Source organism: Mirounga angustirostris, unplaced genomic scaffold (assembly GCF_029215605.1).
Source record: "Mirounga angustirostris isolate CCGP_5_RB_7025 unplaced genomic scaffold, mMirAng1.0.hap1 SCAF_9, whole genome shotgun sequence".
Classification (NCBI taxonomy): domain Eukaryota; kingdom Metazoa; phylum Chordata; class Mammalia; order Carnivora; family Phocidae; genus Mirounga; species Mirounga angustirostris.
The window spans coordinates 80,076,214-80,093,543 of NW_026991717.1; the positions used below are offsets into that span (position 1 = coordinate 80,076,214).

The window sequence follows — 17,330 nt, forward strand, 5'->3', positions numbered from 1 at the left end:
GCAGACTCCCCGCTGAGCATGGAGCCCGATGCGGGGCTCGATCCCAGGACCCTGGGATCATAACCTGAGCCAAAGGCAGCCACTTAACTGACTGAGCCACCCAGGTGCCCCCATTTCTTAATGATTTAAGCTTACCAAAAGTAAGTTGCCTTAGTGGTGGTTACACTAATCCAAACATGATAAAATGAGAAAGAACCATATACATATACTGTATCAGTGTCAATTTCCTGATTTTGGTATTAGACTCTAATTAGGTAAGGGGTAACCACTGGAAGAAAGTGGGCAAAAGGCACAAGACCGCTCTACTATCTTTGAAACTTCCTGTGAATCTGTGAACTTATAATTATTTTTAAATAAGTTGCTTTCAAAAAATGTAAGTAAATTTTATTACATACTGAATTATATACAAAATATAATGCTTGGAAGATGCTTTAAATAACTATGGGGCAAATAAATCAAACATGTTTGACAAAGTGTTGGTAACCATTACTGTCAGATGATGGATTCTTGAGGATTCATTGCATTATTCTTTCTACCTTTTTTTTTTTTGACTGAGAATTCTTTCAGGCTCCAAGTTTTTAACATCCATCTTAAACAGAACCAACAGACAACTGGAAATAAAGACCAGTTTTCTTGAAGTGCAAGGGCTCGAATACTTCACTGTGGCTACTTATTTTTTTTAAAAAGCACACATTGAAAGGTAGGACTAGAGTTATTACACTAGTTTAAAAACAGGCCAAGTACTGGCACTGCGTCCCTCTCATGCTAGCATTGGTCATTCAACATAATAAATGTTAAACATGTGGGTCTGCATCTAACTCACAGAGAGCATGTTTAAAAATTTCCATAATGAAAGTTTTTTTTTTTTTAAAGATTTATTTATTTGACAGAGACATACAGAGAGAGCACAGACAGAGCGGCAGGCAGAGGGAGAGGGAGCAGCAGGCTCCCCACTGAGCAGGGAGCCCGATGCGGGGCTCCATCCCAGGACCCTGAGATCATGACCTGAGCTGAAGGCAGCCGCTTAACCAACTGAGCCACCCAGGTGCCCCCATAATGAAAGTTTTTTAAAGGAACATTTTCTTCTCCTCTTCACTTTTACTATCAACAAAAGAAGAGAACAATGAATTTAAGTGTTGTAAATATCTGATGTAATAAATAACAATTATGTATATACTTAAACACACACACAAGGCCCCTCATATTCCGAACACTTATTTAGTTGTTTTTTTTTTTTTAAGATTTTATTTATTTATTTGACAGAGAGAGACACAGTGAGAGAGGGAACACAAGAGGGGGAGTGGAAGAGGGAGAAGCAGGGAGCCCGATGCGGGGCCCGATCCCAGGACCCTGGGATCATGACATGAGCCGAAGGCAGACGCTTAACGACTGAGCCACCCAGGCGCCCTTTAATTAGCTTTTATAACACATCAAATGGACATATATGCTGACACCTCTGTAGTCAGAATGTTTGTGTTTTAGTCCTAGATCCAAAACTTCTACGTGTGACCTTTACCAATCACTTCATCTGAAAGTTAGGGCTAATAATAACCCTCAAAAGATTGTTGAAAGGACTGAATTAGTTGTTAATACATGGAAAGTATTGGGCGCCTGGGTGGCTCAGTTGGTTAAGTGACTGCCTTCGGCTCAGGTCATGATCCTGGAGTCCCAGGATCGAGTCCCGCATTGGGCTCCCTGCTCAGCAGGGAGTCTGCTTCTCCCTCTGAGCCTCCTCCCTCTCATGCTCTCTGTCTCTCATTCTCTCTCTCTCAAATAAATAAATAAAATCTTAAAAAAAAAACAAACAAACATGGAAAGTATTGAAAACAATGGCTAGGATATAAAGATCAATACATGTTCAGCTAATAGACTAATATAATCTCTACCATTACTGAAAACTGTAAATCTTAGATGATAGCAATTAATCATTTTAATAAATGTTCACTGTTACCCGAGGGCCAAGATGAAGTGCTTTCAAGTAAGAAACTCCTTTATGCATTATGCCAGAGCAATCATGGACTGTTTCTAGAATACAGAACCCAAGCAGTAAGGGAAATTTCTTTTTGTTTATCTGGTAGCTTCTCACCTCCACCTCAACCCCCATATATTTTTCTAGGCATTTTGGTTGATGCTTTACTGTGAAAGGAGGAAAAATACACTGTAGGGAAGATAAACATTAAGATACTACCTGCTCCCCAATAGGTCGGCTCCCTGCTCCAGCAGGGACTTGTGGTAGCTGCGAGGTGACAGCATGGTGTGTTACATCAGAGCGAGAGCCAGCTCGACGCTGCAGGGATGGACGTCTCAGAATCTGAAATAAGAAAATACAAAGAGACATGTCTAATTATTTGACTTGTGTGTGTGTATATGTTATATATATATATACACACACACACATATATATACATCCCCATTCAGCCTTAACCCTTATCATCAAAACACTTCATATTCATTAGCCATCTTCAGAAAACTTATAAATTGAATGCTTTATATTCACCATGCATCATACAGAACCTTCACAAGAAACATGCTACAATAATATCTGTTTTTAAGTAAGATATACTAAAAGCATTTTTGGGGGGTCCTTTACCCCATTAAAAAACAACTTATGAAATTTTTTAAAATCTAAAAACATTTTATAAAGAGAAAGAAAAAAGTTACAATAAAGGGTATTCTCAGGCAAAAGTTCAGTTTGAAGACAATCACAGTGGTTAAACATTAAGAGTTCTAGATCACACTTCCTAAGCTTGGGTCCCCACTTTTGTACTTAACTGATTCATTAACTAGGAAATATTACTTATTCTATGCCTCTACCTCATAGCTGTAAAGACTGATGAACTAATACAGAGATACTGCCCACAAAACTGTACATACTAAAATAGTCTAATTATTGTGAAAAAAACATGAAAATTATATTCTTTAGCAGTGCAGTTCTTTACACTTTTAAACCTGTTAAAACATCAGCATGTGACATTTAGTATTTTCCAAATATAAACTTTATTTTCTCTTAAGACAATCATAAATGCTCAGATTAAAGGTGCTTTTCTTAATTAACATTTTTCATACTCATGCCATATTTCCCTATTTCAAAGTTTAACCAGGACTATGCTTTTTCCTCTCTACATTTCAATTATTAACATCTTATGTTAGTTAAGAGAATGGGAGACACTCTCTACCATAACCTCCTCGTATTCTTGGTCCTCCTGATTGTCATCTTCATTCTCATCGTCTTCCTCATCTGGCTCAGGCAAGTCTTCATCATCATCTAGCTCAGCTAACAGAGTACTGGCACGGCAACTATCCAGGAAATCTAGAAAAGAAAACCAACAACCTTATTCTCAACACAATTAACAAAGCATTACAAGGTTATCATGTACTGGTTTTACAAAACAAAGGTCAAATTCAAGAGACAAGTGTAAAAACCACACTGAGTGATCCCACCCTTCTTCCACCACCACAAATACAAAATGAGTAATGTTGGTCACAAGAATGGTAGAAAACAACGCAAGAGGGGCGCCTGGGTGGCTCAGTTGTTAAGCGTCTGCCTTCGGCTCAGGTCATGATCCCAGGGTCCTGGGATCGAGTTCCACATCGGGCTCCCTGCTCGGCGGGAAGCCTGCTTCTCCCTCTCCCACTCCCCCTGCTTGTGTTCCCTCTCTCGCTGTCTCTCTCTCTGTTGAAAAATAAATCAAATCTTTAAAAAAAAGAAAACAAGGCAAGATAAAGGATGACCACAAACTAAATCCAAGTCTACAAACTCGTAATAGAAAAGATCAACAATACGGGCTAGGTTTAAAAATAACAATCCTATCACAATTGTCTGCATCAGCCATAGGAAGCATAACATGGTGTGAAGAGAACACTTTGGAGTCATTTACTCTGTCAGCAAATATCTACTGAATACCTGACTATGTGCCAAGAACTGTGTTAGGCACCAGATATATTTAGCTGTAAACAAAACAGACATGGTCTGAGCCCCCATGGAGCTTACAGGGGAGAGAGGCATTTAAAAAGTAAACAAATGACGGACACCTGGGTGGCTCAGTTGATTAAGCACCTGACTCTTGATTTCGGCTCAGGTCATGATCTCAGGGTCATGAGATTGAGCCCCACACTGGGCTCCATGCAGGGCATGGAACCTGCTTAAGATTCTCTCTCCCTCTGTCCCTCCCCACCAAGAAGAAGAAGAAGAAGAAGAAGAAAAGAAAAAGAACATATAAATAAAAATTGTAAAATATCATATAAGGGAAAAGGCAGAATAAAGTCAATTAGAGAGGCTGGGTTTAGCTCCGTAACCTGGCAGGTTAATGATAACAACTACTTATGGACACTGCCTATTTACTATGGAGTAATGTATGTACCATCTTTCATGTTATCCATATTCCCTCACCGCCCCCCCCATGAAATCTGTGTCAGATAAACACAGTCCCACACAATGAAGATGTTGACAAGCTGTTCTGCACAAGAAGTGAAAACAGAAAGTAATAATGGGACTAAAGCAGGAGAAGTTTTACTGGATAGGAAAGGAAAAAAATTTCTGTGGATAAAAAGACACTACACACTCCATATTCCAAAAGAACATTCAGAAGACAATTTATACATACTTGGTAGAATCTTTTATCTGCAAACCTCTGAAACAAATATATATATTTTAAATCTAATAATTACACAGGACTAAAATTCAATACCTTTTACTAGATGGCTAGTAAAAGAAAGAGGCCTGATATTATATTCAATTAGTTTCTAAGGCACACATTTTTTTTTAACACTTTAATATTCTGGAGTCAGAATGTGTCTTATAGGCAATGGCAAGTCACAGCTAAACTGGCAACATTTTTTCCTTAGTGACATAAAATAATAATAATGGCATCTTAAATTTGATGAAATATATTATCCCTAACACATGTAAGGTGCCATCCTGCAATTTAGGAGTGGTTCTCATGAACATGACGTGGTAGTACACACATACGTGCATGCACACAATCAATTCCACTTTTTTTTTTTCAATTCCACTTTTGGCTTACTTTCAAAGGAAAACAATCTTACTTTAGGTACTGAAATTTTATCTCTCACATGTTACAATTCACTGAAGTCAAGGCTTTTTTTACTCATGATCTTCTCTTTATCAGAGTATAAGAACACTTAAATAGCTCCTTATTTCATAGATTTGACCATATCACAGAATCACGTCCCTCAAAATCTAACACAGTAAAAGTTTGCATATAGAAATTACTTTAGAAGGCAGCTATTCCTCTGATCCTATACAGTAGCACCCTTAAAGAGTCCTCCAGTTTTAGATATGTGAAAAAGGAAATTGTAATCATCTAACAATTTTCAAAAGGCAACCAGTAGGGGCGCCTGGGTGGCTCAGTCGTTAAGCGTCTGCCTTCGGCTCAGGTCGCGGTCCCAGGGTCCTGGGATCGAGCCCCGCATCGGGCTCCCTGCTCGGTGGGAAGCCTGCTTCTCCCTCTCCCGCTCCCTCTGCTTGTGTTCCCTCTCTCACTGTGTCTCTGTCAAATAAATAAAATCTTAAAAAAAAAAAAAAAAAAAAAGGGCAACCAGTAGCCCTAACTCTTTAATATTCTGGGGAAAGAAGAGGGGCCAGATATACGAGTTCAATCACCAATGGCCAATAATTTAATCAATCACGCTTAAGTCATGAAGCCTCTAAACACCTCCTCCCTCCACCCCCGCAAATGCGGGATTCAAAGAGCTTCCAGACTGGTAGACAAGGATACATCCGTGGAATGGCAGGGTCCCCAAACTCCAAAGGGACAAACACTCTGTGCTTGGGACCTTCCAGACCTCACACTATGCATCTCTTCCATCTGGCTGTTCCTGAATTATACCCTTTTTTATAAGAAACGGTTAATCCAGTGAATAAAATGTTTTCCTGAATCCTGTGAGCCACTCCAGCAAATTGATCAAACCAGAGGAGAAGGTCACGGAAGCTTCCAATTTATAGCCAGTCGGTAGTACGGATGACAACCTGGACTTTGGATCCGTGTCTGAAGGGGTGGGGAGATGGTGTTATGGAATGGGGCCCTTTACCTATGGGATGTGGCACTAATTCCAGGTAGGTAACAGTGCCAGAGCTGAGCAACTGAGTTAAACCGTAGGACACCCAGCTGGTGTCTGAACACTGCTCGGTATGGGCAAACTTCACAAACATCTGGTAGTCAGCGGTACCAGCAGTGAAGGGCTCTGTGAACAGTGTTGAGAGTAGAGGAGACACACAGGGGGAGTATTTTTCTTCTTACATTATAGTATACAAAAAATATAACTTTACAAAGCTTATTAATCTCTTACACTTCTATTCTTTTCTGATAAAGGTGTCCAGTATCTTTGTTATCATGATTCTTCCAATATAACTTCATTAGTTCACAAAAGGTAAAAAAGGAGGACACAAAAGTTCCTAGATGTCCGCTTATAATCAGATAATCTAATAGTCCCCCACAGCACAGTTTTTTCATCTATATGAAGATGCCATATCTTTAATAAGAGAGGATAATTACTGTCTAATTGACAGTTAAAAACAACATAGCAGGAAAACATACTAAAAGCATCACTACACAAATACCTAAGTATTTTCAACTATCACTTACCGTATAAGGAATATTCTGCTTCCTGACCTGTGTCACTCTCACTGGAGGTTGATGTGAGGCTGGTAGTCAAAGTATTACTTAAGGACTGACCAACTGATAAAACTGTCGTTGCTGTGGCTACATTGCTGCTGCTAGTCACACTGGATGTTGACATTGTCACTGTTGATGTGGTACCAGGTGTGGTCAAATTGGGGAAACTCTGAGCACCCATAAGAGGAGAAGCTAAAGATAAAAATGAAGCAAATCAGTACAATTGGTGGGACTGTATAAACCTAAGAAAAACTAGGTTATATATTTAGAATAAAAGAATGAGATCATGAAACACTAATTATTAAAAGGCTGAAAAGCAACAACTTTGGGAACCCAACTGAAATCCAACTAAGAATCCTTGTTTGTACAGCACTGTTATTTTTCAAAAAATTAAGCCTTGTTTTTTTTAAAAAGTGAAACAGGCAATGCACTAATTCCCAATGATATTTTCCAAAGGAATTTCTTTAACCCATTAGCTTAAGTCAGAATTAAATGGCTTCCAGAAGCTAGTATCAATTTAGGACCTAAGGCAAAGTTAAACCAGTGTGATGCTCTGATTTCAACTGACCATGACAATATTTAATAGTCATCTATTTCCTCATGCAGCTGAACGTAACAATTTTTCTTAGAAGAGTGAAAAATAGAAGTGTGTTACTGTTTTTATCCTTTCAGATTAAGAGGTTCTTTATCACACCTGATCTAAATTCTTAAGAGATCATGATTCTATAGAACTTAACAACAGATTCCTGAAGTGCTAAATCTGACGTAGTTGTATGTAACACGGTTAATGATCTAGTTAAAGACTGCAGCCAGAACCCACTGACCAAGAAACCCTACTGTGCATCCCTCCGAGTGGAAAAACCATTGGGTTCCATAAGGAAAAGCTCACTTACTTGCTGTGCTCATCACATTCCTCCCCAAAGTATTAGTGTTGTTATCACTGCTGCTTCGGCTTAGATTCATGTTGTTCGTGGCATTAGTCCGTGCTATGTTTGCCACTCTCCTTACAAAACTCTCCAAGCTAGATGTTTCTCTTGAGGACAGATTAGGTACACTTGCACTAGAGCTCATAGGGGCCCCGGCAGCCAACAAAGAACTCACTGACAGTCTGTTACTTGCTGAAGAGCTAAGGGGCCGTTGTGAAGCTGCTTCTTTATTAGTTAACTCAGACACTGAACTAACATCAGGAGAACTAACACTAACGATTCCCATGGATATTGCACTAGACTCCCCAGGAGTGCGAACAGAACTATCAGGGCCTAGCTTTCTTTCGGCATTTTCACTTCCCGTTTCCGCTGTTAAGGTGCTGGTGCTTGCACTGGAAGATGACCCTACTTCTGTTTGAGGGACGTTTTCAGCAGATGAAAGAACAACAATTGGTTCATGGACATCAGCTCCTGAAACTATACTGTGTTCCATTACAATGTCTGATCTCCGTTCCGTTTTGGTCGAACCCAAGCTGATGTCGCTGCTACTGGCCACGCTACACACAGAACTGCTGCTTCCTTTTCTACTTGAGGAGCCTGCAGCAGCAGAGGTCTTGTCTGGACAGTTGTTTTTCACCAAGCTGCTCCATGATTGCGTTGTGCCTGAAACAGTGGATGAAACAGGTTTGGGTGATGCCACTGTATCAGGGTCGTACCCTGGTGCAAGCTTGAGGTCAAATTTTCCTTCTGCGCCCATACGGTAAGAGTTTGAGCCACCAGCATCCCAGGTGACATCAATCCAGCCTGGAAAGGGACAGGAGTTTGTGAGACCCGGCAGAAAGCAGAGAGGAGCGTGTCAGACAGTAGCTCCACAATATGGGATCAGCTTTTCATCAGTGCTGAACTTCTCTGAATTTCTACAGTCATTTAAGGTCTGCCAACTAAAATTAAATTCTTCCTTTTATGTCTCTTATTTCTGAACTGCGTGCTCTGCGGATATCTGAAAACAATGTAAGGGTCATGTTTACATCTATTGGGGTGTCTTTTAAGGGGAAGAACTGTTAAAAACTGTAAAAAGACTGATATAAATGGTGATATACTACAACTTCAGTTAAGTACAGATGAAATCTAAATAAAAGGTTTTTTAACTGCTAAATATGATTATGTGGTCGAACGTTCTTTTTAGAAAAAAGTTTTGACTTAGCATTAATTTTTAAGTTTGGGCTAAATTCTAATAATTGACAAAGAAAACATTCACATATTACTGCACAAATTTTAGGTCACCAGCTCAAATAACACTAAGTTAGCATTTCGGTTGTGTTCTCAAAGTTCAGTGGTTACTTGGTTTTCTTATGACTAAGTTTAATATATTTGAATAAGCACAGAAAATTCTAAAAACAAAATTTTTAAAGTATTGCTAGGCTCTTTATTAGAACCTATAAGCTAAAGCTAATAACGTGCAAAGAACTAATGAACACGATATTCAATGTATATTTACTTGTACTTGTAAAACAATACTTGTGCTTTTTAAAAATCAGTAATTAATTTCCAAAAGCCATAAAACAAACTGCCTATTAGAACAGAAAATAATAAAAATATTACAATCTTAGTTTAGTGTTATAAGCTACCTACTTCAGGGGAAAACACAACACATAAAAATGTATGTATTTTTAAAAATATAACAAGCCTTTATAAAGTTTGAAAGTACTTCACCCATACATGCAGGTACTCCATGCATGCACACACACACACAACAAGTTCATACATATTTATGATGAAGCTCAGAGGGGTATAAGTTAATACTGAATTACCTGTGGGGATTATCTGCATAGGAGTTCTATGAGAGGAAAACTAACAGCCCCAAATCTACATAATCTAGTTTTGATGAAATTTCAATTGCCCCCATTTATTCCATATGCTGAAATAACTTTTAAAGAACCCACATTTAACTATCTCTTCTGCAACATGTAACAGTGTGAATAAAGGAAAGGCTCAAAAACATACCAATTCCAAATAAAAATAACACTTATACTGCATTAATCACCCCCAAAATATACTGATAATTTACTCCATAGCAATCAAGATCTGTAATTGTATGCTCATCTGTTTCACTCAGAAGGCAGGAAATCATACTTTTTTGGTGACCATTGTTTACATGAAATCTAACAAAGTATCTTTACATAGTAGGCACTCATATTTGTGGAATACAAGAGAAAAAAAAAAAGGGATATTCCCACTGACACACAGATTCTTTAGAAAGGAAAGATATTTGGGGTGCCTGGGTGGCTCAGTCAGTTAAGTGCCTGACTCTTGATTTCAGCTCAGGTCATGATCTCAGGGTTGTGAGATCGAGCCCCATGTCGGGCTCCACACTGGATGTGGAGCCTGTCTAAGATTCTCTCCCTCTCCCTTTGCCCCTCGCCACCAAAACAAATGATTGGTTTAGGGGTGCCTGGCTGGTTCGGTCAGTGGAGTGTGTGATTCTTGATCTTGGGGTTGTGAGTTCAAGCCCTACATTAGGTACAGAGAGTAAAAGTAAAATACTAAAAAATTTGGGGGCGCCTGGGTGGCTCAGTCGTTAAGCATCTGCCTTCGGCTCAGGTCATGATCCCAGGATGCTGGGATCGAGCCCCACATCGGGTCCCTGCTCCGTGGGGGGCCTGCTTCCCCCTCTCCCACTCCCCCTGCTTGTGTTCCTTCTCTCGCTGTCAAATAAATAAAATCTTTTTTAAAAAAATTAAAAAATTTTAAAGAAAGAAAGAAACGGTTGGTTTACTTTTGAAAACTAAGCACTTTCCCTAACATAAAGGTTTTAAAATAAGACTTAATGTGAATGCCCATGTTGGTCAGTCAAAACTCTGAACCTCTACATTAGTCCAGTCACCAAAAATAAGCTTTTTTATATAATAAATTCTAAAATTAAGAATCCCATTTTCATAGGCAGTTGCTTCAGCTGACTCCAGCCTGAGAAAAATAAACTACATTCATATACCCCTAACTAGCCCACACACTTAAAAGCTAAAACAAACAATTTAGGGGAAACAGAATATTAACTAAGTATCATTAAAATGTCTAAAAACATTTAAAATTTCTGGGTTGAATGGTACTACTGTCCTCTCAACTATTACTGGTTTTTATGAATTTTGGCAATCACATCCTGCTCATTCACTGTAAACCTGCTATAACGACAACAATTTGCAGTTACGGTGTAACTATACATAAATGCATTAAGAAGTAAGGTGATACAAAGAAGAGAATCTTAAAAACCATAAAATCAAGAATGTATTTAGGTAAATAAATGCCTGTATCACACAGAACATGAATATATTAAGATACTAAGTGTTAGTCATTCTCCTAAGCACTACTGCCTTTATTACAGCTCTTCAGATATTTGGTTTAAGTTAAGAATATGAACATTTTACTCCTTTTTGTTTTTAACAGCAAGCAAAATTCTTAAGAACACACTACTGGCTAGGCAATTTATCCACTAATAAATCAGCCTTTTGAGTATTTATAAGAAAAAAATTAGGCATTTTAAGTTGCTTCTGGGAATTTAAGAGCAATTTATTAAACAAGTGGATATGGCCTTCTCTAAAATCTACAGCATCAAAGGTTTATAAAATGAACTTGATTTAAATAACAACCCTTACCTTATAAAATATCAAAGTTTAAAATCCAAAGAAACGCTAGTAGACTGAGAAACGTTATGAATGTTATTTTATAATCTATTAATAAACGAAGAGGCTACAATTCTTGTTCTATGCTTTATTAAAAAGTAGTTATTAAAAATGTTAATACTTTTTCTTCTACATGACTTATAAAAGAATAAAAAAAATTACTGCCTGATTCCCATCATGCTAACAAGAAAAGCGTAAGAAATTAAAGATCAATGAAAACTTATGAATAGACCCAAAAAAGCAGCAGAAAATGTGTCTTTAGAGTAGTCAACTTATACTAACTTATTAATCACTTTAAAATATTGGCAATAAGTTCTAAATCAAAAGAAATTAAAAATTTCCCTTAATTCTAAGTAAATGACTTTTCCATTTTTAATGTGAGATCAATACAGTTCTACTACAGAGTGCTGGGACATTTACTAACCCAAAATAACAAAAGAAAAATACTTTGTTTTTAAGTACTCCATTTCTACACTAAAAATGCTAAGTACCTACTCACCATTATGCAGTTCCCCTGTGACGGTACCTTCTCCCTGTGGGCTGCCATCCTGATCTCGCCATTTCCAATCAAGGCCTCTGATCACACGAGCCCCTGGAACCATGTATTTCAGAACCTGGGAGCGAACTAGACGTCTTTGTCTTCTAAGATTAGCTTCTGCTTCCTTAGCTGCTTTCCCTATAAAGTAGAAATTCAAGAAATATAATTAAGTCACATTCTATAAAGAGAACTGTTCCAGTAAGTTAAAACCCTGTTATCATCTGTTTACCTAGCTGGTCTTCACATACTCCATTTACAGTGCCATAAAGTTCGAATCCAGATAGTGACAGGTAGTGGGTTTGTCCACTAGCATTCTTCCCCATCTGTTTAATTCTCACATGTCGCCACCCTTGTTTCTCATCCTTTGGTGGATCAAGAGGCCAGGTTGCTGTTGACCTGTGAATGTGTTAGGGAAAAAATGGTGTAATGTTTTAAAACAGATGAAAAAGATGTTTAAAGTGGGGAAGATTTTTTATATAACAGAGACCAATAGAAAAAATAAACCAACTTCCACATTCAGGGTGTTATGGAATTCCACAGTCTGTTACACAAGAATCAAGATATCAAAGGAGAAAATCAACCATCAAGAAAATAAGTTAAAAATGAAATGTTTAAATGTATACGATTAATGACTCATAATTTTAAATGATTTATGATCAATAAAATCCAAAGAAATAAGACAAGAAATTTTAAGAGTAACAGATATGTTTGTGATGAAAAAGATTTTTTAAAATTCATGCAGTTTAAAATGATATATTAAAATATTAAATTTAAAGCCTGAAAATATTATCTATTAATTCAAATGTTAAGGAGCTCCGTCCATACTACATGAAATGCAGAAAGTAATTTAACTCCATGCCCTATATTCCCCTCAAAATGTGCCACACTGTTCTATTAAAACAGTAGAACTAAAATTTTTAGAAATATAATACTTTCGGAGGACCTGGGTGGCTCAGTTGGTTGAGTGTCAGACCCCTGGATTCGATTTAGGTTGCTATCTCGGTGCCATGGGATTGGCAGCATTGAGCCCCATGTTCAGCATGGACTCCTCCCTCTCCCGCCCCCTCTGCCTCTTCTGCATGTGCACTCTCTCTCAAATAAATAAAATTTTTAAAAAGGAATATAATACTTTGTTTTTAAAAAAATAATATAAGCAATATATAAAATTTAGAAAAAGAGCATATAAAAATAAGGAAAATTTAAAAGTTAGCCATAATTCTGTAACCAGCAATAGCAACTGTTATTTTGTAGAAAATACACATATATCATGTGCATGTATGGGGAGTTTAGTATGCTATATATACACATATATAACTATCTATCAATTTCTTTTTAAATAAATAGGTTCAGTGTTCTACTAATGTTTTATCTAAAGCTGTTAAAAGTTTTGGTCAAATACCTAAATTATAGTAGCAAGTGATTTTTTTTTTAAGATTTTATTTATTTATTTGACAGAGAGGAGACAGTGAGACAGGGAACACAAGCAGGGAGAGTGGGAGAGAGAGAAGCAGGCTTCCCGCGGAGCAGAGAGCCTGATGCAGGGTTCGATCCCAGGGCCCTGGGATCATGACCCGAGCCGAAGGCAGATACTTAACAATTGAGCCACCTAGGCACCTCTCAAGTGATGTTTTTAAAAAGAAAATCTTGGGCGCCTGGGTGGCTCAGTTGGTTAAGCGACTGCCTTCAGCTCAGGTCATGATCCTGGAGTCACGGGATCGAGTCCCACATCAGGCTCCCTGCTCAGCAGGGAGTCCGCTTCTCCCTCTGACCCTACCCCTCTCATGTGCTCTCTCTCTCATTCTCTCTCAAATAATAAAATCTTTAAAAAAATAAAATAACACAAAAAGAAAATCTTGCTTCAATATTTCACAAAGAAGAGAGCTCTAAGAGCATACAGTTATAAAAATAAAGTTCATTATTGAGTTTTTCAATTTGCAAAGACTCCTCAACTAACCCTGGTTCATTGAGACTGCAGTCATCAACATGGGTATACAAAGAAGTCCAGTTCTGTCCATCTTTGGATACCTGGAAAACCCAATTTCTCAATGCAGACCTTCCATAACCACGAGCATGACGAAGTGTATATGCTGATGGTACCACCCAGAGACCCAGATCTATAGCAAACCAGGCATTCTTATCATCATTGCTATGACAATTTAAAGCTGAATTATCACGACTTAGTATGTCTTCTAGGCGGCCATAAGGTAGATTTCTTCCTTCTGACGATGTTACTACTACAAGTCCATAAGCAGCTGGATTTACCCATTCATATGCAGTTCTAAATAAAAGAAAAAAAATTAGCAGTTAACACTATTAAAATAAATGCCATTTATTCATACTAGCTTTTTTCCACATAAAATCATATTTTTTAAAATCCTAAAATTGACAATTTATATATTTTTTCTTCATAAAAAGTAAATGAGATAGTGTTATATTTAACCTATAATACAAAATTCCTTAAACTGTAGGATACTCAGTGGTTAATAATTTTATTCTACTACCTAGAATTTTTTTTTTTCAGGTGAATATTTTCACTCTACATTAAACAGCATGACTTACTTGGCATTTGTCCCAATCCAGTAAATGATTCCATTTTCATCAAAATCATGCTGGTGCCGAAATATAAAATTTTGGCCTTCTCTTAATTTCCGAACAAAAACAAATGAAGATCGGTCAAAATCATACCACTGCTTTGCTACCTATACCAAAGAAAATATGGAAGACACTCACCTTAATAATGCTATTTTCAAATGCATTGCTCACTTTTTCCTATCCCTTTAATGTGACTTATTTTTTTAAGAGTTTATTTATGAGAGAGAGAGAGCAAGAGCGAGCAAGTGAGAGAGCACGAACAGGGTGGTAGGGAATAGAGGCAGAGGGAGAGGGAGAAGGAGACTTCCCACGGAGCAGGGAGCCTGATGTGGGGCTCAATCCCAGGACCCTGAGATCACGACCTGAGCTGAAGGCAGCTGCTTCACCGACTGAGCCACCCAGCTGCCCCAATGTGACTTATTTTGTCGCAACAAATACTCATTAAAGAATATTTGGGAGGCGCCTGGGTGGCTCAGTTGGTTAAGCGACTGCCTTCGGCTCAGGTCATGACCCTGGAGTCCCGGGATCGAGTCCCGCATCGGGCTCCCTGCTCGGCGGGGACTCTGCTTCTCCCTCTGACCCTCCCCCCTCTCATGTGCTCTCTCTCTCCTCTCATCCTCTCTCTCAAATAAATAAATAAATAAAATCTTTAAAAAAAAAAAAAGAATATTTGGGAAAAATCCCACAGCAGGCTCCATGCTCAGCAGGGTGGCTGCCTCAGATTCTCTCTTCTCCCTCTGCCCCTCTTCCTGCCGCACATGCACACTCTCTCAAATAAATCTTTTTTTTAAAAAAAAAACATTATTTGGGGAAAAAACAGAAAAATGCAAATTTCTACAAGCAAAGTACCCTACTATTAATATCATAGAGTATTTCTTTACTCCATTATCTCAACAGACAGGGTAAAACAACATCTGATCATACTATACCAAAATTTTTTTCCTTACTGGTCTTTATACATTTTAATAGCTACACAATATTCAAATTAATGGAAATAATTATCAGCTTCATATTCCTTTTATTGACTGGCATTAAGGTTTTGTTCATGATTTCAGTATTACAAATGTCTCTAATAAACACCTTAATGAAGAAAGAAAGCATCTGTAGTGCTTAAAGATTATTTTCTTAGTAGAGTACAAAAAATGGAATTACAAGGTCAAAGAGCATTACCGTAACTCTGCAAACCTACTTCCCCAACTACTTTTCTAAAGGGTTAAACCCCATAGCAGAGAATGCCTATTTCATCACAGCCTTGCCAGAAACTCACCATTTTTTTTTAAAGATTTTATTTATTTATTTGACAGAGAGATAGAGAGCACAAGTAGGCAGAGTGGCAGGCAGAGGGAGAGGGAGAAGCAGGCTCTCCGCTGAGCAGGGAGCCAGACATGGGGCTCGATCCCAGGACCCCAGGATCATGACCTGAGCCAAAGGCAGCCGCTTAACCGACTGAGCCACCCAGGCGCCCCAAGAAACTCACCATTTTTAAGAGATACTGTTCCAGAGATTCAACTGTAGCTAAGGGTTCCATCTTCAACATCCTACCAGTCCTGTCTATCAATGCAGTTTCACCAGGTGCACGTTCCAACCGAAATCTTAATCTTCTTGTAAGTATCTGTGCAAAAAAATGATAAAACTGCTTCAGAAAGTACCCTGTCTGTCTCTTAGAACTGTAAAAATGAGAAAGGTTCTCAATAGTAATTGAAAATTATAAGTTACAGTATAACCATTGAAGAAGGATCAGTGTTTGTTTCTATTAAATTTTTTTTCTTTTTGAAAGAACAACTGGGGGCACCTGGGTGGCTCAGTCAGTTAAGCATCAGCCTCTTGATTTCAGCGCAGGGAGTGATCTCAGGGTCATGAGATCAAGCCCCACATCAGGCTCCACACTTAGCACGGAGTCTGCTTGTCCCTCTCCCTCTGCTCCTCCCCCAGTTCTCTCTCTCTCTCTCAAATAAATAAATAACATCTTTATAAATAAATAAATAAAATTTTACAGGACCACCAGAACAAATGATACTGGCTTTCAAGAAAGAAACAAAGTTAACATCATACTTAGAATTTCTAAACAACTTCAAATACATATGGTTTAACGAAATCGTAAAACACTATAACAGAAGTATTGCATTCCTTATAAGTTGCAATTTTCCAGGTAAGTTATGAAAAGTAGCTAATTATTTAGCTAATTTATTCATTTTTTTAATCATTCTTTTTTAAGATTTTATTTATTTGACAGAGAGAGAGAAAAAGAAACACAAGCAGGGGGGAGGGGCAGAGGGAGAAGCAGGCTCCCTGCTCAGTAGGGAGCCCAATGGCAAATTTGATCCCAGGACCCTGGGATCATGATCTAAGCCGAAGGCAGACGCTTAACTGAGCCACCCAGGCGTCCCTAATTTATTCTTTTAAAGATAGAATATATTAAATAGTCTATGGCTGGTAAACTTTTTTTTTAGGTAGGCTCTAAGCCCAATATGGGGCTCAAACTCACAACCCTAAGATCAAGAGTCACATACTCTACTAAATGAGTCAGCCAGGCACCGCTATGGCTAATCAACTTTTAAAAATACACGATAGTGTCCAATCCAATCCATTTTATTAAGCAAGTATGAAACTAGTAATTTTAGGTAGTATCATTGCTGTTTCAATCTTCACTAATTCCTATAGATATATAATCAAATACTTACATGGGCATGTGGGTAGAACTACCCAGAGGACATATTACCAGCCTTCCTGTCTTTTTATCTTGCACAGTCTCCTAAAATTGGAAGTGCATAATAAAAGATGTTGATGCTCCTAGCGCTATACAAGCAGGGGAACTGCCAGTCTTTTGAGACTTATCTCTGCCTTATTTACTTATCAAGGATAAAGCCTTGGGGCACCTGAGAGGCTCGATCAGTTAAGCAGCTGCCTTTGGCTCAGGTAATAATCCCAGGGTCCTGGGTTGGGCTCCCAGCTCAGCAGGGAG

At 38.2% G+C, this 17,330-nt stretch overlaps 1 protein-coding gene across 6 annotated transcripts in view; it reads right to left on the minus strand.

The window, feature by feature from the left end:
* Window positions 1-17,330, minus strand: part of HECTD1 (HECT domain E3 ubiquitin protein ligase 1) — a 90,292-nt gene that overhangs the window by 18,863 nt on the left and 54,099 nt on the right. For 3 of the 6 annotated variants that reach the window (XM_064570913.1, XM_045900654.3, XM_045900656.3), the window contains exons 20-28: window positions 15,846-15,980; window positions 14,336-14,475; window positions 13,731-14,054; window positions 12,006-12,172; window positions 11,738-11,914; window positions 7,529-8,365; window positions 6,606-6,827; window positions 3,177-3,310; window positions 2,189-2,311 (exon numbers count right to left, since the gene is read on the minus strand). In XM_064570913.1, coding sequence (XP_064426983.1) covers window positions 2,189-2,311; window positions 3,177-3,310; window positions 6,606-6,827; window positions 7,529-8,365; window positions 11,738-11,914; window positions 12,006-12,172; window positions 13,731-14,054; window positions 14,336-14,475; window positions 15,846-15,980 — 2,259 coding nt within the window. The remainder of the gene's footprint in view (window positions 1-2,188; window positions 2,312-3,176; window positions 3,311-6,605; window positions 6,828-7,528; window positions 8,366-11,737; window positions 11,915-12,005; window positions 12,173-13,730; window positions 14,055-14,335; window positions 14,476-15,845; window positions 15,981-17,330) is intronic. The other 3 variants (XM_064570911.1, XM_064570912.1, XM_064570914.1) reach the window with 3 other exon arrangements.